At 35.2% G+C, this 21,336-nt stretch overlaps 1 protein-coding gene and 1 non-coding gene across 3 annotated transcripts in view; one reads left to right on the top strand and one right to left on the bottom strand.

Annotated features, from left to right (window-relative positions):
* Nucleotides 1-21,336, top strand: part of NIPBL (NIPBL cohesin loading factor) — a 204,686-nt gene that overhangs the window by 182,904 nt on the left and 446 nt on the right. The window contains exons 35-47 of one of the 2 annotated variants that reach the window (XM_044232572.1): nucleotides 3,519-3,659; nucleotides 3,782-3,875; nucleotides 4,493-4,647; nucleotides 5,173-5,263; nucleotides 6,756-6,929; nucleotides 7,326-7,516; nucleotides 10,143-10,250; nucleotides 10,716-10,916; nucleotides 14,239-14,385; nucleotides 16,399-16,673; nucleotides 18,081-18,255; nucleotides 20,045-20,233; nucleotides 20,796-21,336. The exon at nucleotides 20,796-21,336 is cut by the window's right edge and continues 446 nt beyond it. In XM_044232572.1, coding sequence (XP_044088507.1) covers nucleotides 3,519-3,659; nucleotides 3,782-3,875; nucleotides 4,493-4,647; nucleotides 5,173-5,263; nucleotides 6,756-6,929; nucleotides 7,326-7,516; nucleotides 10,143-10,250; nucleotides 10,716-10,916; nucleotides 14,239-14,385; nucleotides 16,399-16,673; nucleotides 18,081-18,255; nucleotides 20,045-20,233; nucleotides 20,796-21,161 — 2,307 coding nt within the window. In that variant the 3' untranslated portion in view covers nucleotides 21,162-21,336. Of the gene's footprint in view, nucleotides 1-3,518; nucleotides 3,660-3,781; nucleotides 3,876-4,492; nucleotides 4,648-5,172; nucleotides 5,264-6,755; nucleotides 6,930-7,325; nucleotides 7,517-10,142; nucleotides 10,251-10,715; nucleotides 10,917-14,238; nucleotides 14,386-16,398; nucleotides 16,674-18,080; nucleotides 18,256-20,044; nucleotides 20,275-20,795 lie in introns of both variants that reach the window. The other variant, XM_044232579.1, reaches the window with a different exon arrangement.
* On the bottom strand, nucleotides 1,187-1,290 carry LOC122898330. Its single transcript, XR_006382996.1, has one exon. It is a non-coding gene; the product is annotated as a small nucleolar RNA U13 (small nucleolar RNA).

Genomic DNA, 21,336 nt, shown 5'->3' with positions numbered 1-21,336 from the left:
TTCACTGACCAGCTGTGTCTTGTACTCAAATATATGTTCTAATATTTGTGGCAAGTTATCTACAGACATTTTCCTGATGTATTATAAATGAAGTTCAGGCTTCATTTCCTTTATAAGCTCCTCAGTTCAAACCCTCAGTAAATGCTTACTAAATGTTGTAACTACTGCTAAGACCTCAAAGATGAATGAGGCAGAGTTCCTCTCATTTTTAGTATATGTGCTGCTGAAGCGAGCACAGAGTTCCTCTCATTGAGAAATTTACTGTCTTTTGGATTCTAAATTTGCTTTTCATTTGTTATTTCAGTATATTTTCTTATATTGTATTTATTTTCTAATACATCAATATATTGAATATGGAAAATCTAGTCTATCAGAGATATTACGTGCTTGTTTTAAGTTAATATTGCACATACTCTGTTTTTCTAAGGTTAAATGTGAAAATCAAATAAAACATTGCTTATGTAAAATAATCCATCAATTTATATGACAGCATGGTGAGTTAAGTGGCTTATTACAAACACTAAATTTTGAAGTAGTCCAAAAACTTTAAAATATAAATAGTTTTTTTACTTGCTATGTTTCCAGTGTTCCCTAAAGAACTAATTTTAACTGTTTTCTCTACTAGATTTGCTTGCTGCTATGGTCTCATTTTTTGGTGATCTAAAATTAACAAGTTCTAGATGAAAAACCTGAGAAATTTTAACTATGGAAAGTACCAGAAGATAAATATATAAAAACAACATATAATATTTCTGAGATCCTCATTCTATCTTTAGGGCTTGTATTAGATCCAGAAATAAATTGATTAATATATAATCTATGGCCAGTAGTAATAGCTAATATTTATTGAGCACAGTGCCAAGTACTATGAAGAATTTTACATGCATTATCTCATTTACCTTTTGAAGTAGGTATCGTTATTATCTGTTTTACAAATAAGAAACTAAAGCCTTGAGAATATAAATAGCTTTTCCAGTGTCTCACAGCTGACCAGTCCCAAAGCTAGAATTCAACCCCATGTCTGTCTGCTTCTAAGAACTGGTCTATAATGTAACTTGCATGAATAGGCCATGCTTGAACCAATATTTTTGTAGCAAGATTACTTTGAAAACATTTTATACAGTTTTTATATGTCTGTTTGTGTGTGTGTATATACATATGTGCGTATTTATGTATTTTTTTATCATGTCAGATGGGTAATGTGCCAAGGTTATAACAGGGTGTAAGGGAGGCACATGTCCCATAAGAGTGTGAACACCCTCTCAACTTGCTTATGAACTAGAAAAGCATCTATAAATATATTTTTTATTGAATCCTGTGGGTATGCTAAAAGGAAGGATGAATGTTGGAAAGTTTTATACACATACACGCAGAGTTTTATATAAATGAGGCCATCTCCTATATATTAGACACATTTAAATTTTTTTGTTTTCTTTATCCTGCCTCCCTCCATCTTTATTCTTCTTCATCTCGGGATGAACAACCTGGAGTATCCTTACATACTGTGTCCATACTTCTGTAATTGTGCACATATACACACATATATAACTGGTTGACCAGTCTTTTTAAAATCAAGTTATATGCATATCATATTAATATATACGTATTATATATGTACACAGTATCCATCTTATAAATGTTCTATGATTTATTTAACCATTTTCCATTTTGGCAGGTTTTTACATTGTTTCCTATTGATTGGTACTACAAACAGTTTCTTAATAAACATTCCTACTCATATACCTCTAAATTGGGGTGCTTTTTTTTCTTTGGGATGGATCCTAAGAAATGGACTTGTTAGATTAAGAGAATGTTCTTTTGGGTTTGGGTTTTTTAATTGATTTTTCCAAATTGCTGATGGATATGTTTTATAGCTCTATGGAAACCAGTATATGACAATCTATGTCATTTTTACACTCTTTGCCAGTAGGGTATAAAGGAATAGTTCATTGTTGCTTCATTTTACCTTCCCTGATGTCCAAGAAGGTTGAATGTCTTTTTTATGATATTAACCAGTTGTACTTGATTTTCTGTGATTTGACTATATCATTTGACCATTTTACCTTTGAATTGTGGAGCTTTTTTTTTTCTTTTTTAAAAATTCTTTACTCTTAAATTTTTTAGATTTGAAGCATCTTATGTTATAGTCATTTCCAGTGTTTTTCTTAGTATTACATTCTTCTGCTCTTTCCTTCACGATTTCTGCCTTTCAATTTTTCTTCTAGATTTTAAGTTAATTCTTTTACTTGACTTTCTACGTGAGAAATGTTAAGAGTAGTTTCAAAAATTTTAACTATGATTCTCAGGTGAATTTATCTTAACAAAAATTCTTCATCCCCAGTCTACTTTACTCCATGCACCTATTATTTAAAGCAGGTGGGAGTGGGAGAGGGCTGGAAATGACAGGATTTCTATGTTACTTAGACTATTCATCTTACTTATGTTTTATTTAATCCTCTGGGTGTGCTGAAAGGTTGGATGAATGTAAGATGGGGATTTTTTTAAGTGAGAGGTAATAAGCTCAGTGTCCAAAACGAGTGTTAGTAACCTGTTGCTAACACTAAAGAGTGATCACCTGACTAGATAAAAACATGTTGAATGCCTTGCTTCACAAAAATAGCTAGTAACTTTGGTTGCCTTAGGGCAGAGGAACTGAGTGACTGGAGGATACTGGATAGAAAGAAACTTTTTTTTTTTTTTTTGAAAGAGATTTGATTATAAATTCTATACTAACCTTTTGGGTGTTGTTGTTGTTTTTAATGTTCTACCTATTTTTTAAAAACTGCTTCATTTTTAATCAAAGTTCTAAACTTTTTAAAAATTAAAGACCTAATATTTCAAATTTTAAAATAAGGAAGTCTTATAATTAGCTTTGGGATTCTCTATTTTCATCTGTCAAAAAAAGCAGTAACACAAGGCTTCTCAACCTCAGCATGATTGACAGGGCCAGATTATTCTTTGTTGTATAGAACTACTCTGAGCATTGTAGGATGCTTGACAGTATTCCTGGCCTCTATCCACTGGACAGTAGCATCCCCCCAACTCCCCTAATGTGACAACCAAGAATTTCTCCATATATTGCTAAATATCCTGTGGGAACAGACTTACCCCTCCAGTTGAGAACTACTAGATTAACATACACAGTTTGAAAAATACTAACCTTAAAACAGTATCAATCTTAGTAAAGTACTTAGTAAAGTACTTTACTTAGTAAAGTAAAGGGTATTTAAATACCTTTGTTCAGAATTGGCTTATGTTGCATTTTAGGGAGAAAAAAATAACTGTAGCATTGTGACTAAGTGATCCATAAGTTACATGATAAGTTGGTGGCAGAGCTAAAATCCAGGTTCCTGACACTGTCTGATGTTCTTCCTTCCATATCTTAAAAAAGCTCTTCTCTAATTTTTTTTTCAACTGAAACTTTACATAGGCAATACCTCAACCCCTAAATACATAAGGGTGTATATAGTTTCTTGTTAGATTTTGATATTCATAAAGCACTGATTTTATCATTGTAGACACAAAATGATTTCATGGTTATCTGCAATGTTGCAAAAATCCTGGAACTGGTTGTACCACTGATGGAGCATCCAAGTGAAACTTTCCTTGCCACTATTGAAGAAGATCTAATGAAGCTTATCATCAAATATGGCATGACTGTAAGCATTCAGTTTACCATCTCTGCATTGATTAGTATAACATTCATAAATGCTAACTAAATCATGTTTTTACCTTTGTCTTCAGCTTTTATCTAAACTGTAACATTTTCTGTATCTTTTAGGTGGTGCAACATTGTGTGAGCTGTCTTGGGGCAGTTGTAAATAAAGTGACTCAAAATTTTAAATTCGTATGGGCCTGTTTCAATAGATACTATGGTAAGTTCAGTGCCTGGGCTTTAAAATTATCCTTCTACATCCTGTACTAGCTCCTCCTTAAAAACACATCTGATAGGGGCACTTGGGTGGCTCAGTCATTGAGTGTCTGCCTTCAGTTCATATCCTGCTGCTCAGTGAGAAGCCTGCTTCTCCCTCTCCTACTCCCCCTGCTTGTGTTCCCTCTTTCCCTGTCTTTCTTTGTCAAGTAAATAAACAAAATATTAAACACACACACACACACACACACACACACACACACCCCTCTGATAAAGACAGCATTAAGGGAATTTTTAGAGGTGTGATTGTCCTCTGGTCCATTCTCAGAAGCAATATTTTCTAGTATCTTATATTTCCTTAAGAATTCAATATAATTACTTAAGGAATTTATCTCCTATTAAATGCTGGTAGGTTTTTTTGCCTTCTATGTAAAATAAAATTTAAATATCTTTTTTTTTCTTATATTCGTTTAGCTGTAAGGTATGCCCTCATAATTCTAGATGTGTGTGATACTTAGAAACATTAGTAAAATTTAATTGTAACAACCTAGCAGTAATTATTTAAAGAGAATAATTCAAGATAAAAGGTTTCTTGTAAATAAATATTACTTATCTCAATAGGTGCCATTTCAAAATTAAAAAGTCAGCACCAGGAAGACCCAAATAACACCTCACTTCTAACAAACAAACCAGCACTTCTCAGATCCCTTTTCACTGTTGGAGCACTATGTCGGCATTTTGATTTTGATCTAGAGGATTTTAAAGGCAACAGTAAGGTAAAGATTCTAATATTAATTACTTAGTATGCTCTAAAAAATAGGACTCTGTGACTCTGTGAACTGAAAATTACTAATGACCCAGGATAAAAGCAGCATTAGAGTAGTCTGGTTTAATGAGAATTCTGAAGCAGTGCAACCCAAAACATGGTTCTCAGACTAGCCTCTGATCTACACACTGTTACTGGTTCATAACAAGAAGTCACACAAGCTCTATCAGCTCTGTAACAGAAGACATGCTGGGTAAGCAGCTGACTTTATTTACTTATTTATTTTTAATTTTCTCAGTGATGGAACAGTCTGTTAATTTGTGTTCTTACACAAACTTGTTTGTCACAGACTTTTATTTTTAATTTCACTGTGCTAAAATCTATGGATTTATAGATTTATGGATGATTTATTCCTTAGTGAAGTTTACATGTGGGAATTCTCATTGTTTGCTTTTAGGTTTTTTCCTGTATGATTGAAAGCTGATTGAGAAGTTACTCTTCTTCATTTGCTTGAATGTGTTTTTTTCCCCCTTAGGTTAATATAAAGGATAAAGTACTTGAACTGTTAATGTATTTTACAAAACATTCAGATGAAGAAGTACAAACAAAAGCCATCATTGGTCTAGGTAAGTTAAATCTAAATTTCTTTATAGTTTTGGTTGTTTGAGAGGTTGGACAAATTTTACAATAATGTGAATCTAAACTGTTGTTTTATTTAAATATGTTTCTATTCACAGTAGGATTTGTTGTATAGAATATAGGACTAGGGGTTAAGACACCTGGGTTCCATTCTTGGCTCAGCCAGTGACTTTCTGGATGACCTTGAGCAAGTCATGTAACCTCTCTGTTCATCACAAAAACTTTTTTTGGTAGCATTAACAAGTTTTAGAATTTAATATGCATGAGCAATTGTTTATATTAGTCTTTTGAACAAGAGTAAGTAATAAATTTTTGGTTACCTAAACCTCACTAAATACTTAACTGATTTCTTTAAATAAACTTAAACTTAATATTCCTTCTTCATCCCCTTCAGAAAATTACATATAGCAAATTTACTAAAAATTCAGGTATCACTTACTTTAGGGAGTTAAATTAGTACAGTGTTACCTTCAAGCCAAATGTGCATCTTTTAATATTCAGTCTGGTGCTCGCTTCGGCAGCACAAATATTAATATTCAGTCTGAACGTAAGTTATATGAAGTGACAAAAATTAAAGTGTTAATTCAAAGAACAAATAGTGCAAATTTTAACTTGAAAAAGTAGCACTTTGTAGAAAATAGTGGCTTTAGACTAGTTAATAAATGACATCTTGCTTGGGCCATAATTATACTGTGTGACCTTGGATTAGTTCTCTGATCACTCTATGCTTTGGGTTTAGTTTTTTGGCATCAGTAATACTTACTGTCATTAATGATCTTCATTTTATCTTACATAAGTAAGCGTTTTGTATAAATAAGCATGAATAGTATTATTTTGCTGCTTATTAACTTATGATTATAGGATTCAGCATTGTGGCTTCATTATAATACCATAAAAAATAAAAGGAAGATATTGTTAGCTCTAGTTTATTCTAGAATTATTCTGTTTCATCAAATGGATAAATATATATTAATTTTTAATAATGCCAATGTAGTACTTTCTGCTAGGGCTCCAAAAAATGTTTGCAGACTTTACCTCTTAAATCCTGAAAACATCCCTTTGAGGTAGGTGGGTGGTAAATATTATTGTCCCCATTTTACAGATGGAGAATTGAGGCACAGAGAGATTATGTGACTCACCCAAGGTCACACTACAAGTCAGTGGTGGACCAGGAATAGAACCCAAGACACCTGACTCCTAATCCACTCCCCTAGCCAATAGGCCCTGCTCCCTCCTCAAGGTTTCCTCTTGTGTGAAATTCTCCTTTGAAATGCAATTTCTTGTTTTTAATTCATGGGGAAAGAAGTACCTGCTCTAATACTTCTCTGGGTAAGGCCGCTAGCATATATATTTTTCCAGTCATTTTAAGTTTTAATTTTTGAAATAAGGAACTCTTTATATAATTTATCAGTATTTTCATTAAGTATTATATTTAATTTTAATATGACTATATCAAGATACTTTTTTCTCTCTCATTAGGATTTGCCTTTATTCAGCATCCAAGTCTAATGTTCGAGCAAGAGGTGAAAAATCTATATAATAACATTTTATCTGATAAGAACTCTTCAGTAAATTTAAAAATACAAGTGTTAAAAAATCTCCAAACCTACTTACAAGAAGAGGATACAAGGATGCAACAAGCAGATAGAGACTGTAAGTAAAAATTTATTTTTAAATTTCACAGTGTGGCAACAGTTAGAATACTCTCTGTTTTGTAATTCAGACGCCTGAATTTCCTTACGTAGTAAATGAAGACATTCTGTTAAAGAAGAATCTTAAGACCATAGCTAGCCTTTAGGGTATTTATAAACTCCCTAAAATAGTTTTTGAAATTTAATGTATGTACAAACATTAACATTTTGCAGGAGGATAGAGATTATAGTTCTCCTCAGGTTCTCAAAGGTGTCTCTGGCAGAGATATACACACACAAAAGATTAATAGCCACCGAGCCAGAGCACTAGCTATAGTTTTTGTGCTTTTGGTTGTGGCCTAACTTGGTGTATTTCATGAAGGTAATATACATGTCCTTAATATGTTTACTTTTGTAGGGAAGAAAGTTGCAAAACAAGAAGATCTAAAAGAAATGGGTGACGTGTCCTCAGGGATGAGTAGTTCCATCATGCAGCTTTACCTCAAACAGGTGCTGGAAGCATTTTTTCACACCCAGTCAAGTGTACGCCACTTTGCTCTGAATGTCATTGCATTGACCCTAAACCAAGGTCTCATTCATCCAGTTCAGGTAAGTATGTTTTATAGTGGAGCACTTACTAAAAGAGCCAAATTTGTTACCATTTGATGACATTGTGATTAAAGAATAGATAGTAGTTCTTTTTTTTATCTTACTTGTTAAGTTTTTTTGTCCTAAATGCTTAAGAATCCATCTCCTATGTTGTCATTACTATAAAATACCCTTCTATTCATGATTTTGTCTCTTCAACAGATTTCCAGTTTATATTGGCAGAATATGAACTTGAAATCAGTTTTCTAAGTAGGGATGATTTGTTTTAATCCGTATTGACTCATCCCTAAGAACCAATAGCCTGTAATGTCAGGAGAGTTAACTGGGGGTAAGATTATTCTCTAACTGTTAAGCAGGGGGGTTTTAGTCCATAGAGAAGTAAATTATATTACCTAAGTTCAGGTCCTTCATCTGTACATTGGAGGTAGTATCGACTACTAATACCTCAAAGCATTGAAGTGAGGACTAACTGACATAATAAAGACATGTCAGCGTCAATAAGGATTGGCACCTAATGCTGCAGTAGTGTGTACACCGTCCATCTGACATGTTCAGGACAGTACCATAGGCTACAGAAGGGAATTTATTAAATAACCAAAAGCCTGTATCCTTTAAAATTTTTATTTTGGCTGTTTGTTATAGAACTTTTCCTAAAATATGCTTTATGTGAATATGTTATGTTCTTCCTATGTCCTGAAATAAAACACCCTAATGACTCTTTAGCCAGTTCGTGACCCAGGGTCATCATCATCAAGATCACATAAGAAAATGTATGGTAATGTGTTGAGACTCTTGAATTTTTGAGATACTTAGGAATCTTTGCTGGTATTCTGAATGGCCTTAGTTGGTTGTGTTTTTTATTATTATATTTGCTTTTTAAAACTTTTGTTTAAAATTTCACACAAACAAAAATATTATAAGAGCGCACAGCGAAACTCCCTTATATTCTCTTCACTTGTATTCATTCAGTATTAACATTTTGCTATATTTCCTTTATCTCTCTCTTGATACACACACTTCTTTCTGAATCATTTGATAGTAATATTGTGATATCACTGTAACTGTTTACCTCTGAACACTTCAGCATATATATATTTTCTAAGAACAGAGACATTCTCTTACAGAATCATAATTCAGGGGCGCCTTGGTGGCTCAGTGGGTAAAGCCTCTGCCTTTGGCTCAGGTCATGATCTCGGGGTTCTGGGATCGAGCCCCGCTTTGGGCTCTCTGCTCAGCGGGGAGCCTGCTTTCCTCTCTCCATCTCTCTCTCTCTCTCTCTCTCTCTGCCTCTGCCTACTTGTGATCTCTGTCTGTCAAATAAATAAATAAACTCTTTTAAAAAAATCATAATGGAGTCATCAGATTCTGGAGATTTAACATTGATGCAATCTTATCTAATAATAGTCCCATTTTCAGATTTTGCCAGTAAAAGCTTTTATTTTTGTGTGTGTGTATTTGAGTGAGAGAGAGAGAGAATGCAAGCCAGGGCAGGAGCAGAGGGGGAGGGAGAAGAAGAAGGAAAGAATCTGAAGCAGACTCATCACTGAGCATGGAGCTCATGCAGAGCTCAGTCTCAATGACCCTAAGATCATGACCCAAGCTGAAACCAAAAGTTGGATGCCTAACCGATTGAGCCACCCAGGTGCCCCAAGTCAGTAATATTCTTTATGGACCTACTCCCCCTGATTCAGGATTTAATCCATGATCATCCTTTTCAGTTAGTGCTGTGCTTTTGTTTATTTTTAAGCTGTTTGTTGTTTTCAGGTCTCATCACTGGTTCAGAGTCTTTGAAAATAGTATAGGTATTTTTTGAGTTTAGAAATCCAGTGGATTAAAAAAAAAAAAGAAGAAAGAAATCCAGTGGATTTGCTATTAACAAAACAGTAGCTATCAGACTGACTGATCATTAAAGCCCTATATAAAATCAGTACTGTGGAAGAATTTATATTTTCCCAGTTTTGAAATTTGGAAGACAAGTTACTTTGTGTCCTATGTTATCTTTACATACCAAATTCAGTCAAGCTTGAAAAAGTATTAGATTATATATTTGTATTATATGTCATAATCTTAAGTGGATAATCTTAGTGTAGGAACATGTGTTTAAAGAAACTTTGCTTAACACTGAAATTGTTTCAGTTTCACCACATCAGTGTTTTTGCTGGTGCTTCATTGCTTTTTTTTTCCCCCTTTAAGATAAATTCTAAGGGAAGATGAATTTTTTTTTAATTTATTTATTTGACAGATCACAAGTAAGAGAGGCAGGCGGGCGGGGGTGGGAGGGTGGGGATGAAGCAGGCTCCCCGCTGAGCAGAGAGCCCCATGCGGGGCTTGATCCCAGGACCCTGGATCATGACCTGAGCTGAAGGCAGAGGCTTTAACCCACTGAGCCACCCAGGTGCCCCCAAGATGAATCATTTTTAAAAGAGCACTAAGATATGACATTTATAGGAAGGCCTGTAAAGCTAAATATATATATATATATATATCCCAGTATACAGCAAGTTTTATATATGTCATGACCATACAGAGCTTTTACTACTGTGATGTCTTACAAATCCTTTCATTCACTTATTTATTGATTGATTGATTGATTTGCACTGCAAGAATACCTTTATTTTTATTTTAGTGTGTACCGTATTTAATTGCTATGGGAACAGACCCGGAACCAGCTATGAGGAACAAGGCTGATCAGCAACTTGTGGAAATAGACAAAAAATATGCTGGATTCATTCATGTATGTGTTTTTAAATTGTATCCCCTAAACTTAAATGTCTTTCTTTGGTATACCATTACCTTGATAAATGTCCTGTCCATATTCATATTAGAATAAAACCTTTTGCATAGTATTTACTTCCAAACATGAAACTAAATTTCTCACCCAAGGTGTTTAAGACTAACTCTTAAGATTGAGCTAGAGGTGACTGGACTAAAAATAAGGATGCATGGGTTCTAGTCCCTACTGTGTGAAGTTGACAGTAATGGCTCTTCTGGTTGTTGATATTTTTTTCTTACATAAAACAAGGGGGTTGCAATAGGTAATCTCTGATATTCCTTCTGCCGCTTGAGTTCCATGATTTTATTATTTTAAATAAGAAAGCCAAACAGTGGAGTTAACTTCTGGCTATAATGCTCAAAGCATATTTTTAATTTGACTCTTAATTAATTTCCATGTCAAAAATGAGGCTTTTATTGATTTCAGATGAAAGCAGTGGCTGGTATGAAGATGTCTTACCAGGTACAACAGGCAATCAACACATGCCTAAAAGATCCTGTAAGGGGTTTCAGACAAGATGAGTCCTCTAGTGCTTTGTGTTCACACCTTTACTCCATGATCCGTGGAAACCGCCAGCACAGACGGGCCTTTCTGATTTCTTTACTCAACCTCTTTGATGACACAGCTGTAAGCATAAAAACTTACTATTTTAAGAAAATAAATGTTCTATAAATTTTATGCCTAAAGTAGTCACCATTTTGAAAATATTACCATTTTACTAAATAATAATGACTGTATTAAGTATGTGTTTCTCTACGTCTCCTGTAGTAATTATAAGGTATATAGTCAAATCGGGAGGGAAAATTTTGCATGAGTACAAATACAGTGACGGATAAAATATAATTGTGTCTCCATACTGAATGTCTTACAAACTTCGATAACTGTTCCTTTAAGCATAACTTTCAATCACTAAACTATCACTTGGGAGCGGGGGATAGGTTACTTCACTAATAAGGTGAAATTGCACTTATTTCTGTCACGCCCAAATATTGTTAGAATAACTGTTGTAGGTTTTTGGCTGCTGAGATCCTAATTTGTTTAACTTGACTTCCTTAATGAAGAGCCCACTTTTGTGTAATTACAGTTTTGATCCTTTGGGTTATTGTACAAGTTGCAAAAACAACCTGTTCTTTAAGCTTATCTCTTAATTTATTCATTCATTTTGCATAAATATTTATTCAGCACCTGCCATGTGTGGTAGTCATCATGCTAAGAGATGAAGATAAAATAGTAGATGGAACAGATGTAGTATCTGCCCACATAGAGCTTACCAGTTAGCCTATGTGTGTGTAAAGTTTTGAAAAGAACAAAAGAAGGGTTGTGGGGGTTTTTTGTGTTTTACTCACTTAAAGGTTGGCTTTGTTATTATCCCCAAACTAGAATTTTTAAAAATAAAACAAAATTTAAATTGCCAGAATGTAGATACATACTAGACCTCTTCTTTTTAAGTGCTACGTGAAATTTTTTTGTACGTGATCTAGCAAATAAATATTGCAAGCATCTATTTCAGAAATACTTGAAATATAATTTAATCATCATCGTTACCACCACCACCATCATATCATCATCAGTATTAAGTTTTCATTGTATAGAGGGCATCATCATGCTAGGAATGGAAATGGTGTGATATAGTTGTCTTCCCTCACCGATCTTACCTCCCTCCAATTGTGGTGATAGAACGCAATATACAGGAAGTAAATATGTTAAGGTTGGCATACTCTACGTGCCAGGTGGTTTGTGCTGTTGATTCTCTCTAGTCCTTATCTCATCTCCTGAGCTTCATTCCTGTGTGGTTTCATTGTCCTGCTCTCTGTCATTAGCTCAGTATTCTGTCACCCCGGCATGCGCAGTGCTAAGCTGATAATTCAGCTGTCATAATGCAGTGCTGTGTCCTGACTAGTCCCAACAAAGGATGTCAGAGGAGGAACAAATCACTGAAGGCCTGGGAGGTTAAATGAGATAGATCCACTGCTTAAGCCAGGGGTAAAAAGATAATAAAGGTTCAAAGATAAGAATGTGTGGAAGATAAAAAATAGATTATTATTTGACTGGAGCAGAAAGGTCATAATGAGGCATGGTTTTATGGAGGATCTTGTAGACAGTGAAAAACCAAAAAAAGCATTAAATAAAATGAAGAGGACAGATGCCAAAGAGCATTTCAGGAACATGGATTTTTTTTTTAGCGTTGTGTTCATACTGGAGGCAACAAGGGATTGATCTATTTTATGACAGTAGGGAAGGAAAGAAGTGTTGTGAAGAAGTAATAAATCAAATAAGGCTGTGTGAGAATCGTCAAAGGATAACTGGAATATTTTTGTCCTGAGCACCTGAGAAAATAATAGGATTGTTGAAAAGGAGTTGAGAAGGACATAGAGGATTAGTCAAAGAGGTAGGAAGATAAAACTAAGGAAGAAGAAAATTTCAGGAAGGAAGGGGTGGACAGTAATGTCCGGTACTACTCAGAAGTCAAGGAGAATAAGATACTTAAAAAAAGAAATGGGGCGAGATTAGGTGGCAGCCATCAAAGAGTGAGGGACACAAGCTTGATTGTGACTGAAGAGTCTTGAGGAAGACATGGCAGGAGCAGCTCTAGAGTATTCTTTTAAGAAATTTGATTTTTTTTTTTAAGATTTATTTATTTATTTGACAGAGAGAGATCACAAGTAGGCAGAGAGGCAGGCAGAGAGAGAGAGGGAAGCAGGCTCCCTGCCGAGCAGAGAGCAGGATGCGGGGCTCGATCCCAGAACCCTGGGATCATGACCTGAGCTGGAGGCAGAGGCTTTAACCCACTGAGCCACCCAGGCGCATCAGAAATTTTGATTTTTTAAAGGAACGAGCAATACAGGACTTTTTTTATGACCAAAGTTGAAGAATTTCAGAGTTTTAAAAAGGTTTATTCAGAATAGTCCTGAACATTTTCAGTTTTAGGAGAAAAAAATACGTATATAAATTAGTGTTAAAACTAATAGACAAGGTGGAGTCCTATGTCTGCATTTCCCCAACTTTAACACATAGAAATTGATACATATTTAAAAAACAAAAAATAGAGTTAGGTTTATTGCATTTGTCCTTTGGGATTTTGTTGTTGCTGATGCCACAGTTGGGTTTTGGGTTGTTTGCATGGCAGGATGGTGAGATGGCAGGAGAGGGGAGTGTGTTTTGACTGCTGTATTTTCTCTTTCCTTTTTTTTTTTTTTTTCCCTAAGCTGTGTTTTAAAGGAATTTAAATTTTAATGTGAGTTTCTGTTTATATTCATTCTATATGATTATGAAATGCTGAAAGTCTCTATTACTTCTTTTTAAAGCAAACAACTAGTAGTAACCATAACTTTTGCCTTAAATTTTGCCTCCCTCAGAGTTTTTATCTTGTAAGACTATGATATGGCCCTGTCAGAATGACTGATACTGGATATGTAGGAAATGGACAAATGTTTTTAAATACATGAACTTTGATTTTTTTTTTTAACCCACATGTTAGTACTATGATTACCACTTATTTTTGAGGGCAGAATAGTAACTGTGTGTAACTGATCTCCATATGGGTTAAACTCCTAGAAGCACAATGACAAATCATTATTAATTCATATGTATACTTTCTGATGTGGTATGGATTTATCATAAAAATTCCATATACTTTATAAGAATACTGCAGGGAATTCCACTTGGGTGCACAGAAAAATTTCACCTCTTCCCTTCTTGAGGTCCATGGTATAAGTCATTATGAAATCTCTTTAAATGGGTGTAAGATTATTTTATAAAATCCAATTATGTTCCCCCTCATCCCTTTTTCTTACCTCCCTCCCCTGCTCTCTCCCTCCCTCCCTTACCCTTCTCTTTCTGAAACATTGACTGAGGTGAAAGTGCCCTCTGATACTTTTTCTAAAAAGGCTTTTTGGATGGATTTCTAGATTATCCACTAAACATGTGTACCTTTTTTTAAAATTTACAGAAAACAGAAGTGAATATGCTCTTGTATATAGCAGACAATCTAGCCTGTTTTCCATACCAGACACAGGAAGAGCCGTTGTTTATAATGCATCATATAGACATTACACTCTCAGTTTCTGGTAGTAACCTACTGCAGTCATTCAAGGAGGTAAGTTACACACATTACTATTCTTAATGCATCTGTCAAAGTGCAGGCATGCTGTTTTCACTGTTCTGTTTCCATTGTTCTTTTTTTTTTTTTCTTTTCAGGTAAAGTCTTTCTAAATGAATTTATTAAAATTGGGGCAGTGCTTGAATTGGGGAGAAGAAGTGGGTTGCCATTTCATTTCTATTAAGAAAGACCTAAAACCATTCCATTCCAGATCATTTAAGTGGAAATATACACACACACACATATATATATATTTATAGTATATAAATATATAAATATATGTTGTTCTTTTGATAAGCCATCCCACTTCTATTTTTCTCTTACTTTAAGCACTGATCTTAAGTGTTTGGTGTCCATTCATATATTCATTTAAACCCCATTTTAAAGCACCTTGCTGTTCTAGAAGTCTGGTAATGCTGTAGATCACAATAATATACTTAAAGAGATATAAATAGGTACCTTACTTATAAGGAAAAACAAAATGTATAATACTGTTGATCTCCTGTCCCTGAACACTAGTATCCTAACGGAACTGGCATATTTTGTGCCCAAAATCTTCACCCAGTTTTCTCTGTATGTCTTCTCTTACGGTTTGTAGGAGGACATGTAATTGGTTTCACTGCACCCAGTATAGCACTTGAACACCTAGTAGGCACTCAGTTAATTATTTAAAAATTAATTGGAATATTTTCGTGTGCCGGATGATGCAAGTAGATCTCATTTTACAAAACTGTTTTGCTCAAAGCTCCCCCTGATCACAGTAGTACATCAGGGAGATTATTATAATACCCAAGGGTTGGAATTATAGAGGTAACTAAACCCTTGCTGCTTAAAATGTGCACCAAGATCCTGCAGCACAGGCCTCACTTGAGATCTTGTTAGAACCAACAGAACCTCAGGTCCCACTCTAGACCTGCTGAAACAGTGTGCATTTTTAACAGAATTCCTAGGTGCCCCTTAAAGTTTGAGAAGTTAATAATTTCCCAGAAACTTTAGTCATCATATTTTTATTTCACTTCACTTATTGTTGTAAATATACTTATAAGTGTTTCTGCAGTTTTATTTCTTCTTAAACAGTAATAATTGCTTTGTAATCTGGTCTTTTCCCCTCTGTTAAATCCAGCGGACTTTCTTTTTAAGAGCTAACAGTTCCGTAAAGTACAAAAAAAAATACCCACAGAATTTAACTAATTTAAGAAAAGTTGCATATTATTGAGAAGTTCTTAAAAGTTCTTAAAAAAAAATTTAAGAACTTAAAAGTTCTTAAAAGTTTGATAGAAGTTGGGGTGTTAAAGCCTGTTATGTTCTCTTCAGTTAAATTACATGTAGCTCTGTTTTTTTAAATAATGAGTATGCCGGGGCGCCTGGGTGGCTCAGTGGGTTAAGCCGCTGCCTTCTGCTCAGGTCATGATCCCAGGATCCTGGGATCGAGTCCCGCGTTGGGCTCTCTGCTCAGCAAGGAGCCTGCTTCCCTCTCTCTCTCTGCCTGCCTCTCTGTCTACTTGTGATCTCTGTCTGTCAAATAAGTAAATAAAATCTTTAAAAAATAATAATAATATAAATAAATAAATAAATAAATAATGAGTATGCCTAATGTGGGGCTCAAACTCATGACCCTGAGATCAAGAGTCACACACTCTACTGACTGAGCCAGCCAGGCACTTAAATTAAGTGCCCTTACTTAAATTATAATTAGTGTTTTTCCTCTGGTGGCTTACCTATACCAAATCGATATTTTTATAACTAATTTATATTTCATCTCTATCCTATAACAAAATTGTTTCTCTTCGATATTTGAGAAGAGCTTTTAGGGAGGGGGGCATCAGAGCAATGGAGTATATAGATTATATATGACTTTGTTTAGTCTTGGAACCTAAGTGTTGTTCATGGAAAGTCAGAAGGTTTCAATATATAAAATATTAATGTAGAGATGCTTTTTGATGATTATGAATAGAGCACAATTATTTATTAGTCGTATTTTGTTACTGTTTTTCCTTTTTTTTTCCCCAGTCAATGGTAAAAGACAAAAGGAAAGAGAGAAAATCATCACCTAGTAAGGAAAATGAGTCAAGTGAGAGTGAAGAAGAAGTTTCCAGGCCTCGGAAGTCACGAAAACGTGTAGATTCAGATTCAGATTCAGATTCAGAAGATGATATAAATTCAGTGATGAAATGTTTGCCAGAAAATTCAGCTCCTTTAATTGAATTTGCAAATGTCTCCCAGGGTATTTTATTGCTTCTGATGTTAAAACAACATTTGAAGAATCTCTGTGGATTTTCTGATAGGTAAGGTTACATAACCAGTGAGAGGAAAAACTTGACCCTGTTCAAATTACAAAGATATATGAAACCCAGTTGTTTTGTGTGTGTGTGTGTAATCTTTTTTTTCCTCACCATAGCACATATCCTCCCCCATGTCCATCACCCAGCCACCCCATCCCTCCCACCCTCTTCCCTCTAGCAGTGAAACCCAGTTTTGATTGCATGTTTACTTACATATTTAAAATGTTCCTTTTAAAAGAAGGAGTTTGTTCCTTATTGTTGCTGTATAATATTTTGTTCGTAATATACCACAATTTGTTTGCTCTTTAAGAGAGGAAAAACATTGACTAGTTCCGTTGTTAAGTGAAAGAACTTACTTTGATTTCCTTAAATAGATCTTACTAGAAAATTAGGCTAATCTTAAAATAGGTTGCAAATTTAAGTTTTCAAAGAGCTATGAATAAAGAATAGATGCACACCAACTAGACTGAGCTCCGGGAGAACCCAAGTGGTCTTTAATGTGCTCTGTAAAGTAAGAGACAGGAAAGTGCTGATTGTTGTGAATGCCCTATAAGTTTACCCCTGATTAGTGACTGATTAGCAACTATATATTATAGTGCCCTATAAGTTTACCCCTGATTAGTGGCTATAGGTATCTTTTTTTCTGCCTATACCCATGAAACTTTGGTCATTTTTCATATTCATGGAAACCTTTACTAGGAATCACAAAGTCATATGTTCTTAGAGGACAGATCATGAAACAGAGTAAAGTAGATTTAGTAGAAATTCTCTGGCAAACTAGAAAGAGAACGTTTTATTTAAGGGGCTCAGGTATTACTCAGACATTCATCAGTTTGTTACCATGGAAGAAGGTGGGCATGATGTGGCCAGGAGCTTCCACTTTTTCAAGAGAAGCTAGATAATCCAGGTTTTTATGAGAAATACCTTGATGTTAAATATTGGCAACTAGTTCAAAATAATGTAAAACCCTGTAAGGTCTTGGAGCAGTGCTAGAGAGTTGAGAAGATTTTTGAGCCGGAGTTGTTAATAATATGAAACAGGTTTGTAAACATTCTGGCTGCTGTATAGAGGATGAATAGTTGGAGGGTAAGAAAGTAGGAGGTAAACCAGTATTTATATTGATACTGTTCTACAGTCATTATCATGGTATTCAAAAACAGACTTGAGAAATTACTTACATTTAAATGATCCCTCTATTCAAGACAAATACTGTTGGAAACAAGAGCATATTATTCTTTTTAATCTTGGCCTTTATGTCTTTACGTCCCTTTTTAAAATTATTTTCGTGTAGAAGTTCACTGGTTGAAATCTCTGTGACAAAAAGTTTATTAGTGACGCTTAACTACAATCACTTTAAATATAAATGCCTGAAAAAATTTTAAAGTCAATGACTTTGTTTTCCCAAAACAGTAAAATTCAGAAATACTCTCCATCTGAATCTGCGAAAGTGTATGATAAGGCGATAAACCGAAAAACAGGAGTTCATTTTCATCCCAAACAAACACTGGACTTCCTGCGGAGTGATATGGCTAATTCCAAAATCACTGAAGATGTGAAGAGGAGTATAGTAAAACAGTATCTAGACGTGAGTACTAAAACCAAAGTATATTTTCTAAAAATACTTTTTTGAAAATTAAATTCTTTGGACAGAGATAGCTCCCTCCCTGACATGGAAGCTTCATGAACCGTCAGGATTATTTTTCTCTGTGTGGTTTTAACGAGTTACTTGAAGCCTGCCTGCCTTTCCCACTTCACCCATTGCATCATATTTCGTCCTCGAAAACGCTGGTCCACCACTCAACGTTATTTTAGTGAGAATGAGATTCGATAGGCAAGTTTCAGGGAAGAGCCATGCCCGCTTATGTATTTCTTTTTAATTCAGTAGATTACATGGTTTATAGTTCCCAAAAGCAAAAATCAGGAAGAGTCATCCTCCTGCACTCCTCAGCCATTCTCTAGCTCTCCTTCCTGGCAACCAGTGTTCCTGCTTTTTCACGTGTTCTTACAGAAGGGTAATACAGGCTTATGTACTTGTATGCATCCTCCATAAATACGCAGTTAGCAGATATGTGAGAGTATGTGTATGTAAAATGTGCTTTTTAAATATCTTTAAACATAGGCAAATTCCTAGAGACAGAAAATGGAAAAGGTTATCAGGGGCCTCGGTGGGGGAGAAAGGAATGAGGAGCTGTTGTTTTAATAGGTCCAGAATGAGTTTCTGTTTGGGATGAAAAAAGTTCTGGAAATGATGGTGATAATGATTACACAACATTGTAAATATACTTAATGGCAATGAATTGAACACTTTAAAATCACTAGAATGGCAAGTTTTGTGCATATTTTATCACAGGAAAGCTTTATGTTTAAAAACATGGGGGGGATTGAGATGGTCCCTAAAAAAATAAAAATAATTTTTTTATTTTAATCGACTTAAAACAACGAGCTGAACATAACTAATAATATTTTTGACCAAGAATGAAACTTACACAGGGGCACCTGGGTGGCTCAGTCAGTTAAGTGTCTGACTTTTGGTTACAGCTTCCATCATGACCTCCATATCTGGAGATAGAGCCCCACTTTGGCATTCTGCTCCCTGCTTAGTGGAAATCTGCTTCCCCTTTTCCCTTCCTCCCTCCCCCTTCCCTCCCGTTCCTTATTCACACACTGTCTCTCTCTCCCTCCCTCTCTGTCGTCTTGCTCTCCAAAAATAAATAATTTTTTTAAGCGATGAAACCTGCGAAGTGCTTTTCATGTTATTCATTGACTGCAAACCTTATACTCCAAAGCTGAAAATTATTTTAGTTCTCTTTTTAAATTCTTTAACATCCTTTTCTTCCTCTTTTATCTTCTTATCTTAGCAGAGGGCCACGGGGCTAGGGAACTTGAAAGATGTCTCTCAGTAATTAATTATTAATCATCTGGTTACTTGATAACTTGGACCAGGGTCAGCAAACTCCAGATTATGGGCCAAACCTGGCCCCCGCTGCCTGTTTTTTTTGTTTGTTTGTTTGTTTGTTAATTTTATTTTTTCCCCCACTGCCCATTTAAATAAAGTGTATTGAAATAGCCATGCCCATTCGTTTAGGTGTTGTCTCTAGTTGCTTTCACACTATCATGGTAGAGTTATGTAGTAATGACAGAGACGATATGGCCTGCAAAGCCAGAAATATTTACTATCTGGCACTTTATAAAAAATATTTGCCAGGCCCTGTCTTGGACAATAGCTAAAATCTATTTAGCTGCTAAACTAGGACCCACTCACAACTACTGCCTAGAAAAGATTTAGGAAAAAATTAAACAGGAAATATTTAAGGACTTAACAGTCTTCTTTAAGATTATTTACTTAACTCTAAATTCATATCTAATTTTTGTAGTTCAAACTTCTCATGGAACATCTGGACCCTGATGAAGAGGAGGAAGAAGGGGAGGTGTCGGCTAGTACAAATGCTCGGAACAAAGCAATTACCTCGCTGCTTGGAGGAGGCAGCCCTAAAAATAATGCAGCAGCAGAGACAGAAGATGATGAAAGTGATGGGGAGGATAGAGGAGGAGGCACTTCAGGGGTGAGGCGGAGGAGGAGTCAACGTATTTCGCAGCGTATTACGTAAAATGATTTTTATGTGCTTATATATGTCAGTCTATTAAATGTACACCAAGTAATGTAATACTTATGAGAGAAAACATTTTGTAGATAGAGATTCTCTACTTAACCATTTATACATCCTTTTGTAGAAAGTTTAACATAAAAGACAATAAAAAAGAAAAAAACAGAAATGAGACTTATCCAGCATAAAGGGTTATTAATTTTTCTTTGGATTGTATTAATGTGTGTTATCCTTTTTTATTGTTGCTAAGTTTTATGTAGCTTTATGGTTCATATGTATATATAATTTTATATATCAATAAGAGTAAAGACACGGGTACAAATTAAGAGTTATATGGTTTTACAAGTATATGTTAACCCCTTGGCGCTGGCGGTCACGGTGCGTCTCATTGCCGGCAATGGAAGTGTGCTGGGAAATCCCAACTCCCGGCGTCAAGGGATTAAAAGCAATAAAAACAAAAATTTCACTAAAATTCTTTTGTGTAACACTTCGTCTTTTTTCCCCCCTCCCAATGTTTTAGTCATTGAGAAGGTCAAAACGAAATTCAGACTCTACGGAGTTGGCAGCACAGATGAATGAAAGTGTTGACGTCATGGATGTCATCGCTATTTGCTGTCCAAAGTACAAAGATCGACCACAAATTGCAAGAGTAGTACAGAAAACCAGCAGTGGCTTCAGTGTTCAGTGGATGGCAGGCTCCTACAGTGGCTCCTGGACTGAGGCTAAGCGCCGTGATGGCCGCAAACTGGTGCCTTGGGTAGACACTATTAAAGAGTCAGACATTATTTACAAAAAAATTGCTCTAACGAGTGCTAATAAGCTGACTAATAAAGTTGTTCAGACTTTACGATCCCTGTATGCCGCCAAGGATGGGACTTCCAGCTAATGAATTTGTACATGCAGCCAAATTTACAGGAATTTTTTTAAAAGGCAGAAAAACTTGAAATATCAACATTCTGGCAAAAAAAAATCAGTTTTATGAAGAGTAAGAATGGAACCTGGGATGCAGGAACAAAAGAAGGAAATGTTGGGCAAACATTTTTGTGGGAGCTCCCTTCGCT

The sequence above is a fragment of the Neovison vison genome, chromosome 1, assembly GCF_020171115.1.
Source record: "Neovison vison isolate M4711 chromosome 1, ASM_NN_V1, whole genome shotgun sequence".
NCBI lineage: Eukaryota > Metazoa > Chordata > Mammalia > Carnivora > Mustelidae > Neogale > Neogale vison.
Note: the sequence above shows the minus strand (reverse complement) of the source record. Positions and strands in the feature narration are given on the sequence as shown.